We start from the raw sequence: 15,339 nt of genomic DNA on the forward strand, positions 1-15,339 counted from the left end.
TAGGGGTTGAAGGACAGTGAAATCTTAATTTGTTGACAACCCCTGTAAATCTAAATATATAAAAGGCAAAGCCCTCACTGACTGATTGACTGACTCACTCACTCACTCATCACTAATTCTCCCACTTCCCTTTTACCTATGAGGCTGAAATTCGGTACACCGATTCTTTGGGCATTAAATAGGAAAACTAAGTAGTTTTTATTCTGATCGGGCTTTCGGGGTCCGCCCCAGTGGCTCTGGAGTTTTCCATGTTAATCTTATGATTTTTCATATTTAAAAGGAATTTCTTAACAGCTGTTTCAATTAAACAAGTTGGTTCTGCTCTATGATGTTCAATAGCATTAAAGTTACAAGGATTACCACCAGGGTGCAGCACTATTATTTTTTTTAATTTATGACTACAGCCAATTTGCAACCAAAAGGTGAGTGAGCGTAGCGAACGAACTTCAACCTGGAAGCGAGTTAGCGTAGCGAACGAGCTAACCTGAAGGCAAGTGAGCAGAGCGAACGAGCTCTTACCTAAAGGTGAGTGAGCATAGCGAACGAACTTCAACCAGGACGTGATTGAGCCATGCGAACGAGCTCACTTGTGAAGTTAAACGGGGCAAAGCCTGCGGGTACAGCTAGTATCAAATGAATGAAAGCTCTTAATCTCGATAATTATTAAAGATAACTTTTGCGGGTCAAAACAGAGTACATCGAGGGCATTGCCTAATGGTTTGTTCAAAGTTGTCCATGCAATTTGAAGGGATTCATTTTTGATCTTGAATTAAAATGATTTTCTAACTATACAACGGAACTGTAAGAACGGAAAATGCATTTATCAAAGTCAACAAATTTATCGTTAGAAAGGTTACCCATCCAGTCGTTTCTATTTAGGCCTAACAGTGATGTAAAATAAATAAATAATCCATATTAGGAAAAGCAAAGAGCGGAACACCAAGGTCTGGAAATGTATTTAGGGTGGAAAATTATTAGAATTAAATATCTTTCAAAGGCAAACCCCCAGCGGAAAGAAGGCCCTGACAAAGGCCTAAGAATCACTGGAAGGACTAGGTGGAGAAATATTTGCCAAAATTAAGATCAGGGCAAAAGATTTATAATCTTACTTGTTGGCGAGGCCAAATACCACCTAGGGTATTTATGGTCATGGGAGTAAGTAAGTTAAGATGTAACATAAATAAGCAAATGTACAATCTTGCTTTCAAAAATAAAAAATATTAATACCCTTGCATCTAATTTCTTAGTACACTATAGAATAGTTTGATAACAAAGAATCTAAAGATAAAACTGTAATTTGTATTCACACCAACATGCAAATACAAAATATGATCATTTGCATTAAAACATTCATCAGAACCGAATGCATACAAATGTAACAATTTGTTTAAGACAATTTTTAGTAAACTACTCGCTGAGTTAAGCATTAGTCCAAGTTATGAAAGTTTTTAAAAACCTCTCATTTCACTAGTTGATGATGACATCACAGCGATGGCAGATACACCAGCTGTTTACACGTATCACAAACATGACATTTAACTCTAATGATCTGCGAAAAATGTAGTTATCATCGACAAATCGACGGATTCTGCGGTTCTGTAGTTTTATGCTGAAACTACAAGAATGAATTACGTTGTATTTTTTGGTGTTTTGACCGTCGTAAATCTCTCAATGTTAACTGGGGTGAGTTTATGTTTTGTTAGGTTAATTTCACTTTAATGTAATTTTGTAGTTATTTATACATGAAAACTTGTCGAGTATAACTTTAGGAAACAACTTGTAATCAAGATATGTTTGTTATAGACAACAGCGTCTCACAGTGTAAGACACAGTGTACGAAATCTTTTTGATAAGCTTTCTAGAGTAAGTATATGTTTCCTTTAAATGATGTTCAATATTTAGAATATTTTATGGCTCGAACTTAGCCAATATGTTATTTATTGTTTAAATTGTCAGGTACAACATCACAGTAAAACCGATATGTATAAGAATGCGTGAATTAATATTTGTCATAATTATAAGAAGTTCATTGAATATTTTATGGCTTACACCATTAATAAATTAACCTACATCGAGCTCCATCAATTACCTTTGTTACTTGTTATCTACGCGAAGAAATGAACCTGACACAAATCAGCAATCTATTTCCATTCTGTTACCAAATCTTTTATTAAGCCAAATGATCAAAACACGTTCGACACAAATCTCAGGAACCTTGATATATACATCTCTTAATTATTTTGAAAATGGAATAATTAACTGGAAATCGCTTGCTGTGGAAGCTTACAAATAATTAGGACAAAAATATTTCGCTCTAATTGATATAAATCTCCTGTTTCAGCTTCTAATCTACAGGCATCAATTGGTTAAAAAAGAAGCGGCTAATCACTTGAGGAATGAAGGTACTTCCAGTCATGGTGTTACCACAAATGGCGCAAACACAGACACTCCATTTGCAGCAATGGCCGGAAAAGGTATATTTTGGACAATAAGTAGGCTAGACTAGTCATTAAGTTTGCCAGCGCATGATTCTGTATTGCAATGTTATATTTCATAAGTCCCGAAACTAACTTGCTTAGGGCTTTACTTTGAGAATACCATCTGGCGGATAAAGGCACAAAATTTGGAATGAAGATACCTTAGGATACATGATAAATTTAACCTAGGAGCCCGCTAAAAGTCTTAACATTTTCCAACGGCATAACCATTGCACGCTGAGTAAATATGTTATAATACTGTAATGCATTTGCTGGCAATAAAAAATGTTAATAGTATAGTGTTCAAAAATAAACTAGTCAAATTTGATCAAGTTTTTCTCCTTAAAAAGATTGTAGGAGAAGATTAAGCACAACAACGCTTTGAGACCTACAACAGTTTGTTAGGTCTACGATGGTTGTAATGTAATTGGCCATTTTTATGTTTTAAGAGTAAAGATTTGAAGGAATTTTAAAAAACCACGCTTTTTTATAACCTCACCTTGCTGGTTTACAAACTCATTTAAGTACAGCGAAAATAAAGATTTTACCCTCTAAACCAACCCCAAGGAGTAACTTACAAGTATGCCTCTACTGCATTTTAAATGTTTTTTTTCAATACAGGATGTACCCAAAACAGAGGTTCATTATAGTTATAGTTATAGTTCAAATCTCACAGAGTTCCCACATGTCATATTATACATAATTATAAAGCTATAGTTGATTTTAACATTTTGTTGACAATTTGTCAACTAAGAATTATTGTTCGTTGTTGAAGAAATATTGTCGCCAAAGACAACAATATTTTTAAATGTCAAAATATATTATATTTCTGAGACAGACTAAAGGCCAAAAATATTTAAAATCAATATTAGCTATATTTACCTTACAAGTGTAGTAAGAGCGTTTTTACATCACGCAGGTGAATGTTGTGCAACTCGCTTATTTTCTCGTTCTAGAACCTGCCCCGTTGTCTTGGTTCTTGTTATCATGGAAACAACTATATAAACATTGGCCCAATTGAAATGTTACAACGGACTTCAAGCTCTCATTTTCTCGTTCTAGAAACTGCCCTGTTGTCTTGGTTCTTGTTATCATGGAAACAACTATATAAACATTGGCCCAATTGAAATGTTACAACGGACTTCAAGCTCTCATTTTCTCGTTCTCTAGAACCTGCCCTGTTGTCTTGGTTCTTGTTATCATGGAAACAACTATATAAACATTGGCCTAATTGAAATGTTACAACGGACTTCAAGCTCTCATTTTCTCGTTCTAGAACCTGCCCTGTTGTCTTGGTTCTTGTTATCATGCAAACAACTATATAAACATTGGCCTAATTGAAATGTTACAACGGACTTCAAGCTCTCATTTTCTCGTTCTAGAACCTGCCCTGTTGTCTTGGTTCTTGTTATCATGGAAACAACTATATAAACATTGGCCTAATTGAAATGTTACAACGGACTTCAAGCTCTCATTTTCTCGTTCTAGAACCTGCCCTGTTGTCTTGGTTCTTGTTATCATGCAAACAACTAGCCTATATAAACATTGGCCCAATTGAAATGTTACAACGGACTTCAAGCTCTCATTTTCTCGTTCTAGAACCTGCCCTGTTGTCTTGGTTCTTGTTATCATGCAAACAACTATATAAACATTGGCCCAATTGAAATGTTACAACGGACTTCAAGCTCTCATTTTCTCGTTCTAGAATTGAAATGTTACAACGGACTTCAAGCTCTCATTTTCTCGTTCTAGAACCTGCCCTGTTGTCTTGGTTCTTGTTATCATGCAAACAACTATATAAACATTGGCCTAATTGAAATGTTACAAAACGACAGTCTATGCACCGTGAAGTATCATTGACATATTTCCATTTACTTTACATTTTGGTGATTTGCTTTCTCTTCGCTTTCATCAAGAATTTTTTACAATAGTTCCTGTGGTTGGGTTTTAAAATGTAAATTCAATGATTTCAGTGTCATAAAATGTCGCGTTTACACTTGCTCTATTTATAGTTCTTGAACTTCGATGAATCTTTTGATTTATCCTTCCCACGCCAGTTTGAATAGAACCAAAATGCAGCACTATATTCCATAACTAGAACCTGAAGTGAAAGTGGCTCTGCGCTCTATTCTAAATTACCTTTAAATAACTTGCTTTACTATTCGTGTTCAATAGTAGTAGTTCAATAGGGTCATACCGATGATGATGGAGGGTGAGGACAATTGGACCTGTGTGTCACTTTACATCCAGGGTGTTCTCCGCGCCAAGAAGCTTGACCTCGACCGGGATGCGGTGTAGGTCAAAAAATAAATAATGCCAGAAACGGTGCGAGCCCTGTGGGCTTAGGTCACATGTTGGCCTGACTTGAAGTAATGTGACAAACAATTCCAGGTCTGTGTCCAACAGAGTAGAGGGGGTTTTTTAGTGAGTAGTCTGTGATAAACTCAGGAGTCTCACACTACAGGCTGGCTACCTGTGTGCGTAAAAGCATTTTCCCTCCTCACCCTAAAAAAAAAAAAAAAAAAAAAAACTATTCGTGTTCAGCTCAATGGAAATGTTATCAAACTTTCGGTAAATTTTCAATTTCGGTAACTGAAATGATTACAAAGAAAAGAACAAGAGATGTGAGAATAGAATTTACCATCAGATCAGGCTTGATTTGTTCCAAATGATATATGCTTAGGAAGAGATTTTACCTTTAAATATTTTCTTCTTTGTATACTATAAATCTTGAGGTTTGAAATTTAGAGTTATTAAGAACAGCTATAGTGAAAAGTGAGGAAAACTTTTTTAAATACTTTGAGCGAGTAATAAACACTAAAAATAATTAAGAGCAAAAATAATAATTGAGTAGTTTTACGTTTCTTCAACATGAACACAGAACATAAACAAAACAAATAATATTAAAAAACCACATGTTAATGTGTTAAACCTAAAACATGTGTTGGAGCCAGGCCAAAGACAACAATATTTAAATGTCAAAATATATTATATTTATTTCTGAGACAGACTAAAGGCAAAAATATTTTAAATCAATATTTTAGCTATTTACCTTACAAGTGTAGTAAGAGCGTTTTTACATCACGCAGGTGAATGTTGTGCAACAAGCGGAAGCGAGTTGTATAATTCACCTAAGTGATGTAAACACGCTCTTGCGTAATGTGTAACGTACAAGATTTTACCTGACCCGACAATATACAGGGGGTTACGTACAATATTTTTCATTATCCATTTCACTCATCTTCTAACAGTAACGTTCTTTTACAAAAGCATAACAAAATTCAAGCGTACAGCTGATTTCTAGCGTAGAACGTCGTTGGCTCCATAGAAGTATATTTTTTTCAACTTGAGCACTCAATGTTATAATGGGTTTCATTACTTCACGGAGTGAGTTTTTGAAACTTTACTTCACTCGTGAAGAAAAGAAGATGTATACATCACGCTTGGGATAGGGAAGTTTAACATGGTGGGTTAGGTAAAATACTTAATAGTAACTCAAATTCATTATTTCCAGTTTACAAAGTCGACGCCTTCGTAAAAGATGACAAAGGAAAGAAGTTGATTTCCATAGCAGCTACGAAGAAAAAATTCAAGATGGCGTGTCTCCCTTTGCCAGAGGCTCGGCAACATTGTGCTACCAAGACGAAGGAAACTCATCTGCATTACGTAGAACTTCTAGATGGACCGGACTTTTTTGAGGCTTACTGTACTTCGGACCCCTCCGTCGTCCTGGACAACGTCAAACACCTCTGCTCGAGCTATTCCTGTGGCAATAGCAATGCATGCACAATGGTATACCTGTTTAAAATCAGAGTGAACAAAGGGGATAAAGAAGAATGCAAGATTAAGGGCTTCGCTTCGCTGAACCAAAATCATGGTGAAGACGATTGCCCAACACAGTCACAAAGTTCATCATTGTTGGACGAATGCAAGGCAAAGTAAGTAGGAAGGTGAAAAGTTGTCAGTAGAATGAGTAAAATGTCAGGAAGAATAAACATGATATCTGTTTACTAGCTTTAATAACTGTGGTCATGTATCTATAAAGGTATTTACCTACGAATATTGAACCGTGACAATTACTTGAGAGTTGAATTACATTAGTCATTAAATAGTAAATACTAAATACATTTGAAAAAAACTACTATAATTGTACTTCTTTTGCATGAAAATCTTGAAAAATCTACATGTAAAATAGAGATATTTATAACTTTATGAGTACATTAAATTAGGTCAGTGTAATATTTAGGTATTTACATTTTATATCTTTAAATTAGGCAAACCTGGCTACTGACCCTTATTTTACCTCGTCAAAACTACAAATCGTGATAGTTCATTATTTTGCATACGATCTTTTTTAACTCGGTGTCGTTTGATAGATAACTAGAGGTCGTCCAGTGGTCGAAAACTCGACCAAAAATATGTAATGTATAAACTTCTCTATTTTTCCCACGCTGTAAATAAAACATGTTATTAGAATTTATTCCATTTGTTTAGATGTTCTGTAAATATTTTTTTTATTTCGTCATCATCATGGCAACCCATAAGGCCCATGTTAATTTTTGTTTAGTTTCAAATTTGTTTTTGTGCTTATTTTTGAGCCTAATTTAATTTATAAAGATTTTAAAGAAACATGCTTGCCTATTATATACAGATTTTAAGAGCAAAATAAAGTATTCTTGACAATTTTTCATAAAGCCAGCCATTTTTTTGTACCGGTAATTTTAAATTAGAAAAATTAAAATGAACGCAATTTTTTAATTTTGAATTATACTAAGTTAATATTTTTTTCAGAATTAAGTATCTTCAAGCACATACATGTATACATATATATATACATATGCATATACACATATACATACAAAGTTTCATAAAAATCAGTCTAAACAATCTAAAGATAAAAAGGATTTGTAAAAAATACAAAATAGTGGATATATGATTAACAAAGTGATTTTGGCAAAATGCTATTCTTGATTTTCTTTTTATTTGACCAATACAACAATTCCCTGGAGTTTTTCTAGTTCAAACAGGAAACCCTGTATAGATGCAAACAAAGAAAATCTATGAAGAGGATCAAAAGTTTAACGAGAAATTAAACAAACAGTAACAAAACAATACAAATGTAATTGCTGACGCTTATGCAATATTTTAAAATGTTACTAAAACAACCATTTAGTTATAGTTCTTGCCCTTAGGAAAACTAATATTTTGTCCCAGAGTTCTTCCTATGAAAACTTGTTCTTGGCCCTTACTAGAAAAGAAATCCTTTATTGCATTTTCAAAAGCTCCCGTTAACCCACCTGTGATTTTCTAATGTAGTGTACAAAGCGTTAAACTATTGACGATTTCAATAGACATCATGGTATACATTTTTTCCAGGAAAGGTATGCTCAGTCCTGAAGATATGGCATGGAATAAAGAAGCTAATATTGAATCTTTATGTAAAGTAGAAGATGCCCCTACTACTAACTCTGCTCTTGAACCAGCACCGGCTGTGGGAATGTCTTAACCAACCGATTAGAGGAAATGAGTCAACCATGTCTTGGTTTTGAAGATAAAAAGACAAAAATTTGAATTTCCATTTTAAATTTAATTACAACCATCCTTTATCCAATGTTATGATCTTAGGCAAATATTACTGTAGAATAGTAGCTATCAGTGCTATTATTCTATTCTTCACATTAACGGTTAGAAAAGTAAAAATATTTTTTTTTTAACTGAAAGTTTAACTAAACGTTTGTAAGCTATACATCCCAAAAGAGGAGAAAGAATGCAATTAACCAGGACTCAAAGCCAATTCTCGCTATCTGGACTTGTACAGTAATCCAACCAACGATTCCATTATGTTCCTGTCTCTTTTGTTTCCTGCAGCCCAAAATGTGTTTCTTAAATGTGAATTGGATTGCATCTAATAAAAACAGAATATTAATTTTCCATCTAATATTTAAAACAAAATGTTTTTTCTTCAATCCTTTCATAGCATTTGGAAAATGCATTATATAATGATTATATCCTAGGAGTATACTTTGGAAAATAAAATAAATTCACAGAAAAATAATAAATGCAAACGACAGCATTTATATTCTTTGATTCCATTGAAATAATTATTTTTAGTAAATTGTATAAATCACGTTTAGACTTTAAATATGACTCAACACCATTTTATATCTTATCTTACTAATATTAAAAATGTGAAAGTTTTTGTGTTTGTTTGTAGTTCAATTACACATTAACTACTTGAGGATTGTGCTGAAATTTGGCACATTATAGCTCGCTTAACATATAGGCCTATCCTTATCTCAAAAATCCTTTCAGGCTCCGCCCCAGTGGCACTGTAGTTCCCCATGTTAACCTTATGAGTTTAAAAGGAATTAAAGAATTTACCTAACCCGCCATGTTAAACTTCCCTATCCCAAGCGTGATGTATATAACTTCGTTACTTCTCGAGTGATGTAAAGTTGAAAAAAACTCACTCGGTGATGTAATGAAACCCATTTAAATAACATTGAGTGCTTAACTTAAAAAATATACCTCTATGGAGCCAACGACTTTCAACGCTAGAAATCAGCTGTGCGCTTGAATTTTATGTTATGTTTTGAAGAATTTTCTTAACCTAGCTTTTGTTTGTAAATGAACGTTACTGATAGAAGATGAGTGAAATGGATAATGAAAAATATTGTTCGTAACCTCCTGTACATTGTCGGGTCAGGTAAAATCTTGTACGTTACACGTTACGCAAGAGCGTGTTTACATCACTTCGGTAAATTATGCAACTCGCTTCCGCTCGTTGCACAACATTCACCTGCGTGATGTAAAAACGCTCTTACTACACTTGTAAGGTAAATAGCTATTAATCAGCTGTTCCAACTTAACAAGCTGGTTCTTGAAGAGTGTATTAGAAGAGCCGATACAACTATGAAAGAACTAGGTACACTTTTTAGAAGATGAAGAGTCTTAATTAAATTAATGAATAATTTGTGAAATTGCGTGTGAATGTTTGGTGATTTGTTCCATTGTTTAGTTGCAGTGGTAGAACATTATGGCTATATGGTAGATGTGTTATACTATAGTATACCACAAATTTTAAGAACTGAATTTTATCTAAATGTGTCCTCTCCCATTGCAAACGCAAAGTTTGAGTATAACTGCAATAAGCATTTGATACTTATAATATCAATAATTATTTTGTCTGCAATAAGCATTTGATACTTATATGCCAACCCCATACGAAGGATGGGTACTCTGCTGCTATTTTATAGTTTTATTTATTTTTGTGGGCCTCCATAGTTAGACGTTGTTAGCGTTACAGTAAAAAAAAATTATTTTTTTTTATTATTATATACACAAATCTTCATTGAATAATCTACCAATGATAACAAAATAACATCATCTGCTTTACAGTTCATGAATTAGTTACTTATCTAACAAAAAACCACAAGGTGGTAACACTTTCCCCGCCAAGTCAGCAATCCAAAAAAGATAATAAATCATTACTTTTTCCGCCAAGAAAAACAATGTAATGTATGTAAGTTTGGCAACTTGGCGGCAGACTTTTGTTTGGTTTTTTTCATTAAAGTTACGTTCGTGGATAATTTTACAAATCAATTTCTCTAATTAATTAGTCCAACTAAGTATAATAATTTCGAGGTAATCAGTAAATATAAAACCATCACTATTATGATGATTATGAAATGTGGCACAAATAAAGTCAAATTTTGTAAAATAAGATCTCACCTAGCAATGTACTAATGGGAGAGATACTTGCTCAATGAAACTATTTTTATGGTATTTTTTTAAAGTGATTGAGCAAAAGTCTGCCGCCAAGTTGCCAAACTAACATACATTACATTGTTTTTCTTGGCGGAAAAAGTAATGATTTATTATCTTTTTTGGATTGCTGACTTGGCGGGGAAAGTGTTACCACCTTGTGGTTTTTTGTTAGATTTTATTTATTTTTGTAGAAAATTAACAGTTAAAATATCAGTTTCAAATTTCATCAATGATGGTCATCTTGAACAACACAAAATGCGTTGGTGTTACATAAGTGTTCTGATAATTAAACCCATATATCTAACGACTAGTGTAAATTGAGCCCTTATTAGAGAAGTTAAAATGTAATCAAACAGATTAGGATTGTTAGAAATAGCATAAGGCAATCAAATATTGAAAAACTCATTTATCCTAAATTTACATATCACTTTCTAATTGCTTGTTTAACATACGTAGAGTGAATTTCCCGATTATTTTATTTGTTTTAGTGTATCAAAACATAAAACAAACCTAAGTCCTAGTACTAAGTTTCAAGTTCCTAGGTTTCATATGTTTTGATAAGTAGTATTAAACTGTTAAAAATGACGAGCTGCTGTACCAGTGTACCATCGGTACACTGCATTTTTCAATGGAAAGTATCGGGGAATATCACTGCTCTAAGTAATTTTATATAGTAAGTAGTTAAAATCATTCAGTATACCTGAAAAAAATACTTTATAAAAGTTTTAAAATATTTTTTCAGCTGTTCCTATGAATTTCTCTAACATTGAAATTAATTGAGATTTAATCGCAGCTGGTCCTTCTTTTGTTTTGATTTTAATCCCATGTCATTTAAATGGGCCAAAATCGTACTTTGAGGGCTTGCCAAGGGTTTATGGGTCAACTCACCGACTTGAGACCCTCAAAAGGCACATCTACACGTTAAGGCCTTTCAAACAACATAAAGAACATTAAAATTGAGCCAGTGGTTTGGGCTGTAGGTCCGTCAACATTCAAGGAGAAGGAGAAGGAGGAGAAGGAGAACACGGAAAATTTTTGAATTTTCAAACTAGTTTTTCTTGGCTCAAACACAACCGTTTTTAAAATTCTTTTTTTAAATTTTGTTGAGAATGAGTGCCCCTATCCAATAGATGAACAATTATTTTAATAGCTTTTGTTTCTTCAGAGCTATAGACGAGTGAAAAAGCCACTTTGTCACGTCATGTATATATACACTGCAGCAGCTGTGTACCGCTGGGGGACTTGGCGGGGCGGAACGCTGCCGCGTTCCTTAATATACTACTGCTAAATGTGAAATTTCATTTCAGGTAAATTAATAAACGGTATCAGCAATTTGACACCTACTATCCCCCATTAAATAGCCAACAACCTTCATTATACGTAAACAGTGGGAGTAACTATAATATTTTATGGTGAAAATCACAAAAGTTGCAATAACTTTTGAATCATAATTTTTACAGCCATGTGGGTTATGCCATTTTGTTTGGAAATATGGACCATATACAGAATTTTAATCAAAATCTGTAAAGCCATTGTTTTATTTTATACCTTGTTGATTTATGGAAAGCCCTTGTTAAATCAGCTTGAAAATTATTTTCCATAGGTGCGTAATTTCCCTTGTATGTGGTTATATTAAATCTCCTTTGGCAATATTTTTTTGGGGTGGAATATACAGTTTTTCACCCTAGGCCTTTTTACCTACCTCGGGTTCATTTTTCACGTTACTTCAGACTTGACCTAGGGGTTGCCCCATTTTCACTTATATCAAATTGATTGGCGGGATTGAACCCGGAATCTTGGGGATTGAAGTCCTTCGCTCTACCACTAGACCAGCTCGCTCCGAGTTAAATCAACATGTGACTTGACAAACTCAAGAATATTTAATAATGATATTATTCCTTTCAGTACTATTTTTTCTGCAAGTAGACAATTTTTATAGTGAGAAAGGTATATATCTGATAATGATATCCTCGACTACAGCTGATTCTTTTTTATCAATTGATTGAAAGAATCTCTTTAGCCCCACAACGCATCTTGTGCAGTTGCTACCAATCAATCACTTTTGCAGGAGTATAAACCAAAATTAGGTTTCTTTGGATTATTAATGACAACACAATGTAATTTAACAGTTTTATTTTATACACTTGATTAAAATGCTACATGTGCATACACTTGAACGCAGGACCAAATTTTTTTTGATAATGAAGCTTTATTTACATAATATCCTTTGTAGTATTTCGTTTTATTTTAATAAAGGTTAAAAACTCTTAAGTAACATCTTGTATGTAACATTACATCTTTTTGGAAAAATATTGTTTTCTTCAAAGCATAATGGGTCTAATTTAAAAAAATATTTAATTTGCAAATTATTTGATTCTTACAACAAGTTACAATGTTGAATAGCTAAACATTTTAATAATTAAAGTTAACTTGATAACATATTAAAATAGAAAAAAAAACACCCTATATAGATAAACTCTAGCTAAACTCTTAACTACTTAACACAAACAATATATTGCAATACAATGGATAACAACTGAATAATATATCAGTTTGATGAATAGTATTCAAATCCACCAATTATACGAGTGACACTAATGCCCTTGGATTAAATAAGGTGATTAATAGTCTGAAAAAATAACAGAGGTATGAAATTAACCAAGAGAACAAATAAATGCTACACAGACTTAAACCATAAAAGTAATGCGAGGAAACGGTAATTACATCATTGACACTACGTAAATGCAAAAGCTTAATCCCATAACTTTAGAAACAATTCTCTACCCCAAAAATGTGACAAAACACTAAGACAAAATTCCTCGCCACAGCCATGTTTTACAACATTAACCAGTATCACATAAAACTCACTAAAGACCACAGAAGCGTTTGTCTAATGGAAAAATAATTAACTCGGAAATCGCCATCACCACAGACAATCTTATAAACAACTTCAGTTATACAAGTACTTAAACAATAGGACTATATGTTACTTAAAATTACATGAAAGAATACGTTGTGTGTTAAAATATATCGTGGATTGTTGCTTAATCAATGTTCAAGTCGTGGCCCCCGCCAGTGGAGCAGATGACTCCGATCACTTGGCTTATATCATTGTTGAAGCGCTTGAGAAGACGGGCATTGCGCTCAAGGTTGTTGAACCCCATCTCCACCAACACAGCCATGTTGTTCTCAAACACTGGGTCAAACTCCTGCGAATGTCATAAGACGTCATGAGTGACGAATCTAACAGAAGTGATACATCCACCCCAAATGTTTTGGAACATTAAACATTAGAGGTGGGCATAATTTAAAGTAACGTCCCGAGGTCAGATAATTGTGGGAGCTACGTAGAGCAGTTTCCAAATGTAGCTTTTTTTTAATACTTATAAGGACAGCATTGCCCCATAGGCAACCGATCGAAACCGATATGCCCAAGCACGTTATACGTCCCCATTTCTTCCAATTCTCAGTGAACGACAAAGCTTTTTATTTTACAACAAACCTGGAATGAACTCTGTGCTCACTGGTGTAATAAATACATATTTTATATTCTTTTAACAGTAAATTATTAATGTAAAATCAGTTCACCATAAGCAAAGTTTTAGTGTAAACACGATGATCATCTCTTAAGCGAACCTGCTCGGAAGTGTCTTCTATGAAGAACCTTAGCTCAGCAACCTTGCTCTACTGGTGGCAACGTAGTAGCTGGCCGTGTCCGAACACAGGTTTTGGAAGATACACTCCAACTTTGGAATCAGTACATGGAGTCTAGATGAAGCTCCAGCTAAATATTGCTACGATTACCGAACGTATTTGACCGGCGACGCTGTGGCATGTCTTTAAAAAAGCAGAGAAGAGTTCTAAAGAAGTGTGTATTAAAAAAGCCAGCAATAGTGAAACAAAATAAAAAAAACTAATTTAGCCATGTAATCACACAAAGATGATTTGTTTTCATTACAACATAAACATATACAAATATTACCAGCTGTTAAAAGAAATAGCTTGAACAAACCTATGTAAACAAAAAGGGTAAACATTGGAGCTTTAAAAGGCACTGGGGCAGAGCCCATAGGACTTTTTCAACAAGTAAGACCTTATAATCTGACATCTACTCAGAGATCTTTTCAGCGAGCCCTAAACTAACAAAATCGGTTGAGAAACTACGGAGGAGTTCTGCCGACAAATATCGTGCTTGCCTAAGTTATCTATCTATCTATCTATTCTATATTCTATATTCTATTCTATATTCTATACTATTATAAAGAAGAGGTGGTGTCTGTGTGTGTGTTTGTATGAGCTAATCTCAAAAACTACTGGTCGGATCGGGCTGAAATTTGGCATGATGATAGCTCACATTCCCGATTAACATATAGGCATATTTTTATCCCAAAAATCCTTCGGGGCTCCGCCCCAGTGGCTCTGGAGTTTCCCATGTTAACCTTATGAGAAATGGAATTAATGAATCTTAACAGCTGTTTCAATTAAACAAGTTGGTTCTGTTCTATGATGTTCAATAGCATTAAAAGTTACAAGGATTACCAACAGGGTGCAGCACTAGCACTATTATTTCTTTTACATTTATGACAACAGCAAAAGGTGAGTGAGCGTAGCGAACGAACTTCAACCTGGAGGCGAGTGAGCGTAGCGAACGAGCTAACCTGAAGGCAAGTGAGCGTAGCGAACGAGCTAACCTGAAGGAAAGTGAGCGCAGCGAACGAGCTCCAACCTAAAGGTGAGTGAGCGTAGCGAACGAACTTCAAAAAGAACCGAAATTTCTTAAACCATGTCCTCACTCATAACTGCTATAAGCATTTGATACTTATATGCCAACCCCGTACGAAGGACGGGTACTCTGCTAGTACTATTATAAAGAAGAGGTGGTGTCTGTGTGTGTGTTTGTATGAGCTAATCTCAAAATCTACTGGTCGGATCGGGCTGAAATTTGGCATGATGATAGCTCACATTCCCGATTAACATATAGGCATATTTTTATCCCAAAAAATCCTTCGGGGCTCCGCCCCAGTGGCTCTGGAGTTTCCCATGTTAACCTTATGAGAAATGGAATTAATGAATCTTAACAGCTGTTTCAATTAAA

At 34.2% G+C, this 15,339-nt stretch overlaps 2 protein-coding genes across 3 annotated transcripts in view; one reads left to right on the top strand and one right to left on the bottom strand.

The window, feature by feature from the left end:
• Positions 1 to 1,569: 1,569 nt before the first annotated feature.
• LOC128994315 (uncharacterized) lies at positions 1,570 to 8,049 on the top strand. 2 transcript variants are annotated; one of them, XM_054418759.1, is made up of 5 exons: positions 1,573 to 1,683; positions 1,804 to 1,863; positions 2,342 to 2,474; positions 5,992 to 6,415; positions 7,854 to 8,049. In XM_054418759.1, exons 1-5 carry the CDS (start codon positions 1,624 to 1,626, stop codon positions 7,981 to 7,983), a joined length of 807 nt encoding a protein of 268 aa, XP_054274734.1. In that variant the 5' UTR covers positions 1,573 to 1,623; the 3' UTR covers positions 7,984 to 8,049. The 2 variants fall into 2 exon arrangements, with proteins under 2 accessions (XP_054274735.1, XP_054274734.1); XM_054418760.1 differs by lacking the exon at positions 1,804 to 1,863 and having other exon boundaries at positions 1,570 to 1,683.
• A 4,318-nt stretch (positions 8,050 to 12,367) lies between these two features.
• The window catches only part of LOC128994311 (uncharacterized), a 34,504-nt gene continuing 31,532 nt past the window's right edge, over positions 12,368 to 15,339 (bottom strand). Inside the window, exon 15 of the mRNA XM_054418752.1 lies at positions 12,368 to 13,453. Within this exon, the coding sequence (XP_054274727.1) occupies positions 13,289 to 13,453 (165 nt within the window). The 3' untranslated portion in view covers positions 12,368 to 13,288. The remainder of the gene's footprint in view (positions 13,454 to 15,339) is intronic.

This window comes from Macrosteles quadrilineatus, unplaced genomic scaffold (assembly GCF_028750875.1).
Source record: "Macrosteles quadrilineatus isolate MER2022 unplaced genomic scaffold, UCM_ALF_1.0 Scaffold_5__1_contigs__length_97177068, whole genome shotgun sequence".
NCBI classification, from domain to species: domain Eukaryota; kingdom Metazoa; phylum Arthropoda; class Insecta; order Hemiptera; family Cicadellidae; genus Macrosteles; species Macrosteles quadrilineatus.

What these genes read in the sequence shown, in the direction of transcription:
- LOC128994315 (XM_054418759.1), top strand. Translation starts at nt 1,624, where the DNA reads ATGAATTACGTTGTATTTTTTGGTGTTTTGACCGTCGTAAATCTCTCA. An exon ending in ATCTCTCAATGTTAACTGGG is followed by an intron (nt 1,684 to 1,803) that starts GTGAGTTTATGT and finishes TGTTTGTTATAG; the next exon opens with ACAACAGCGTCTCACAGTGT. An exon ending in TTGGACGAATGCAAGGCAAA is followed by an intron (nt 6,416 to 7,853) that starts GTAAGTAGGAAG and finishes CATTTTTTCCAG; the next exon opens with GAAAGGTATGCTCAGTCCTG.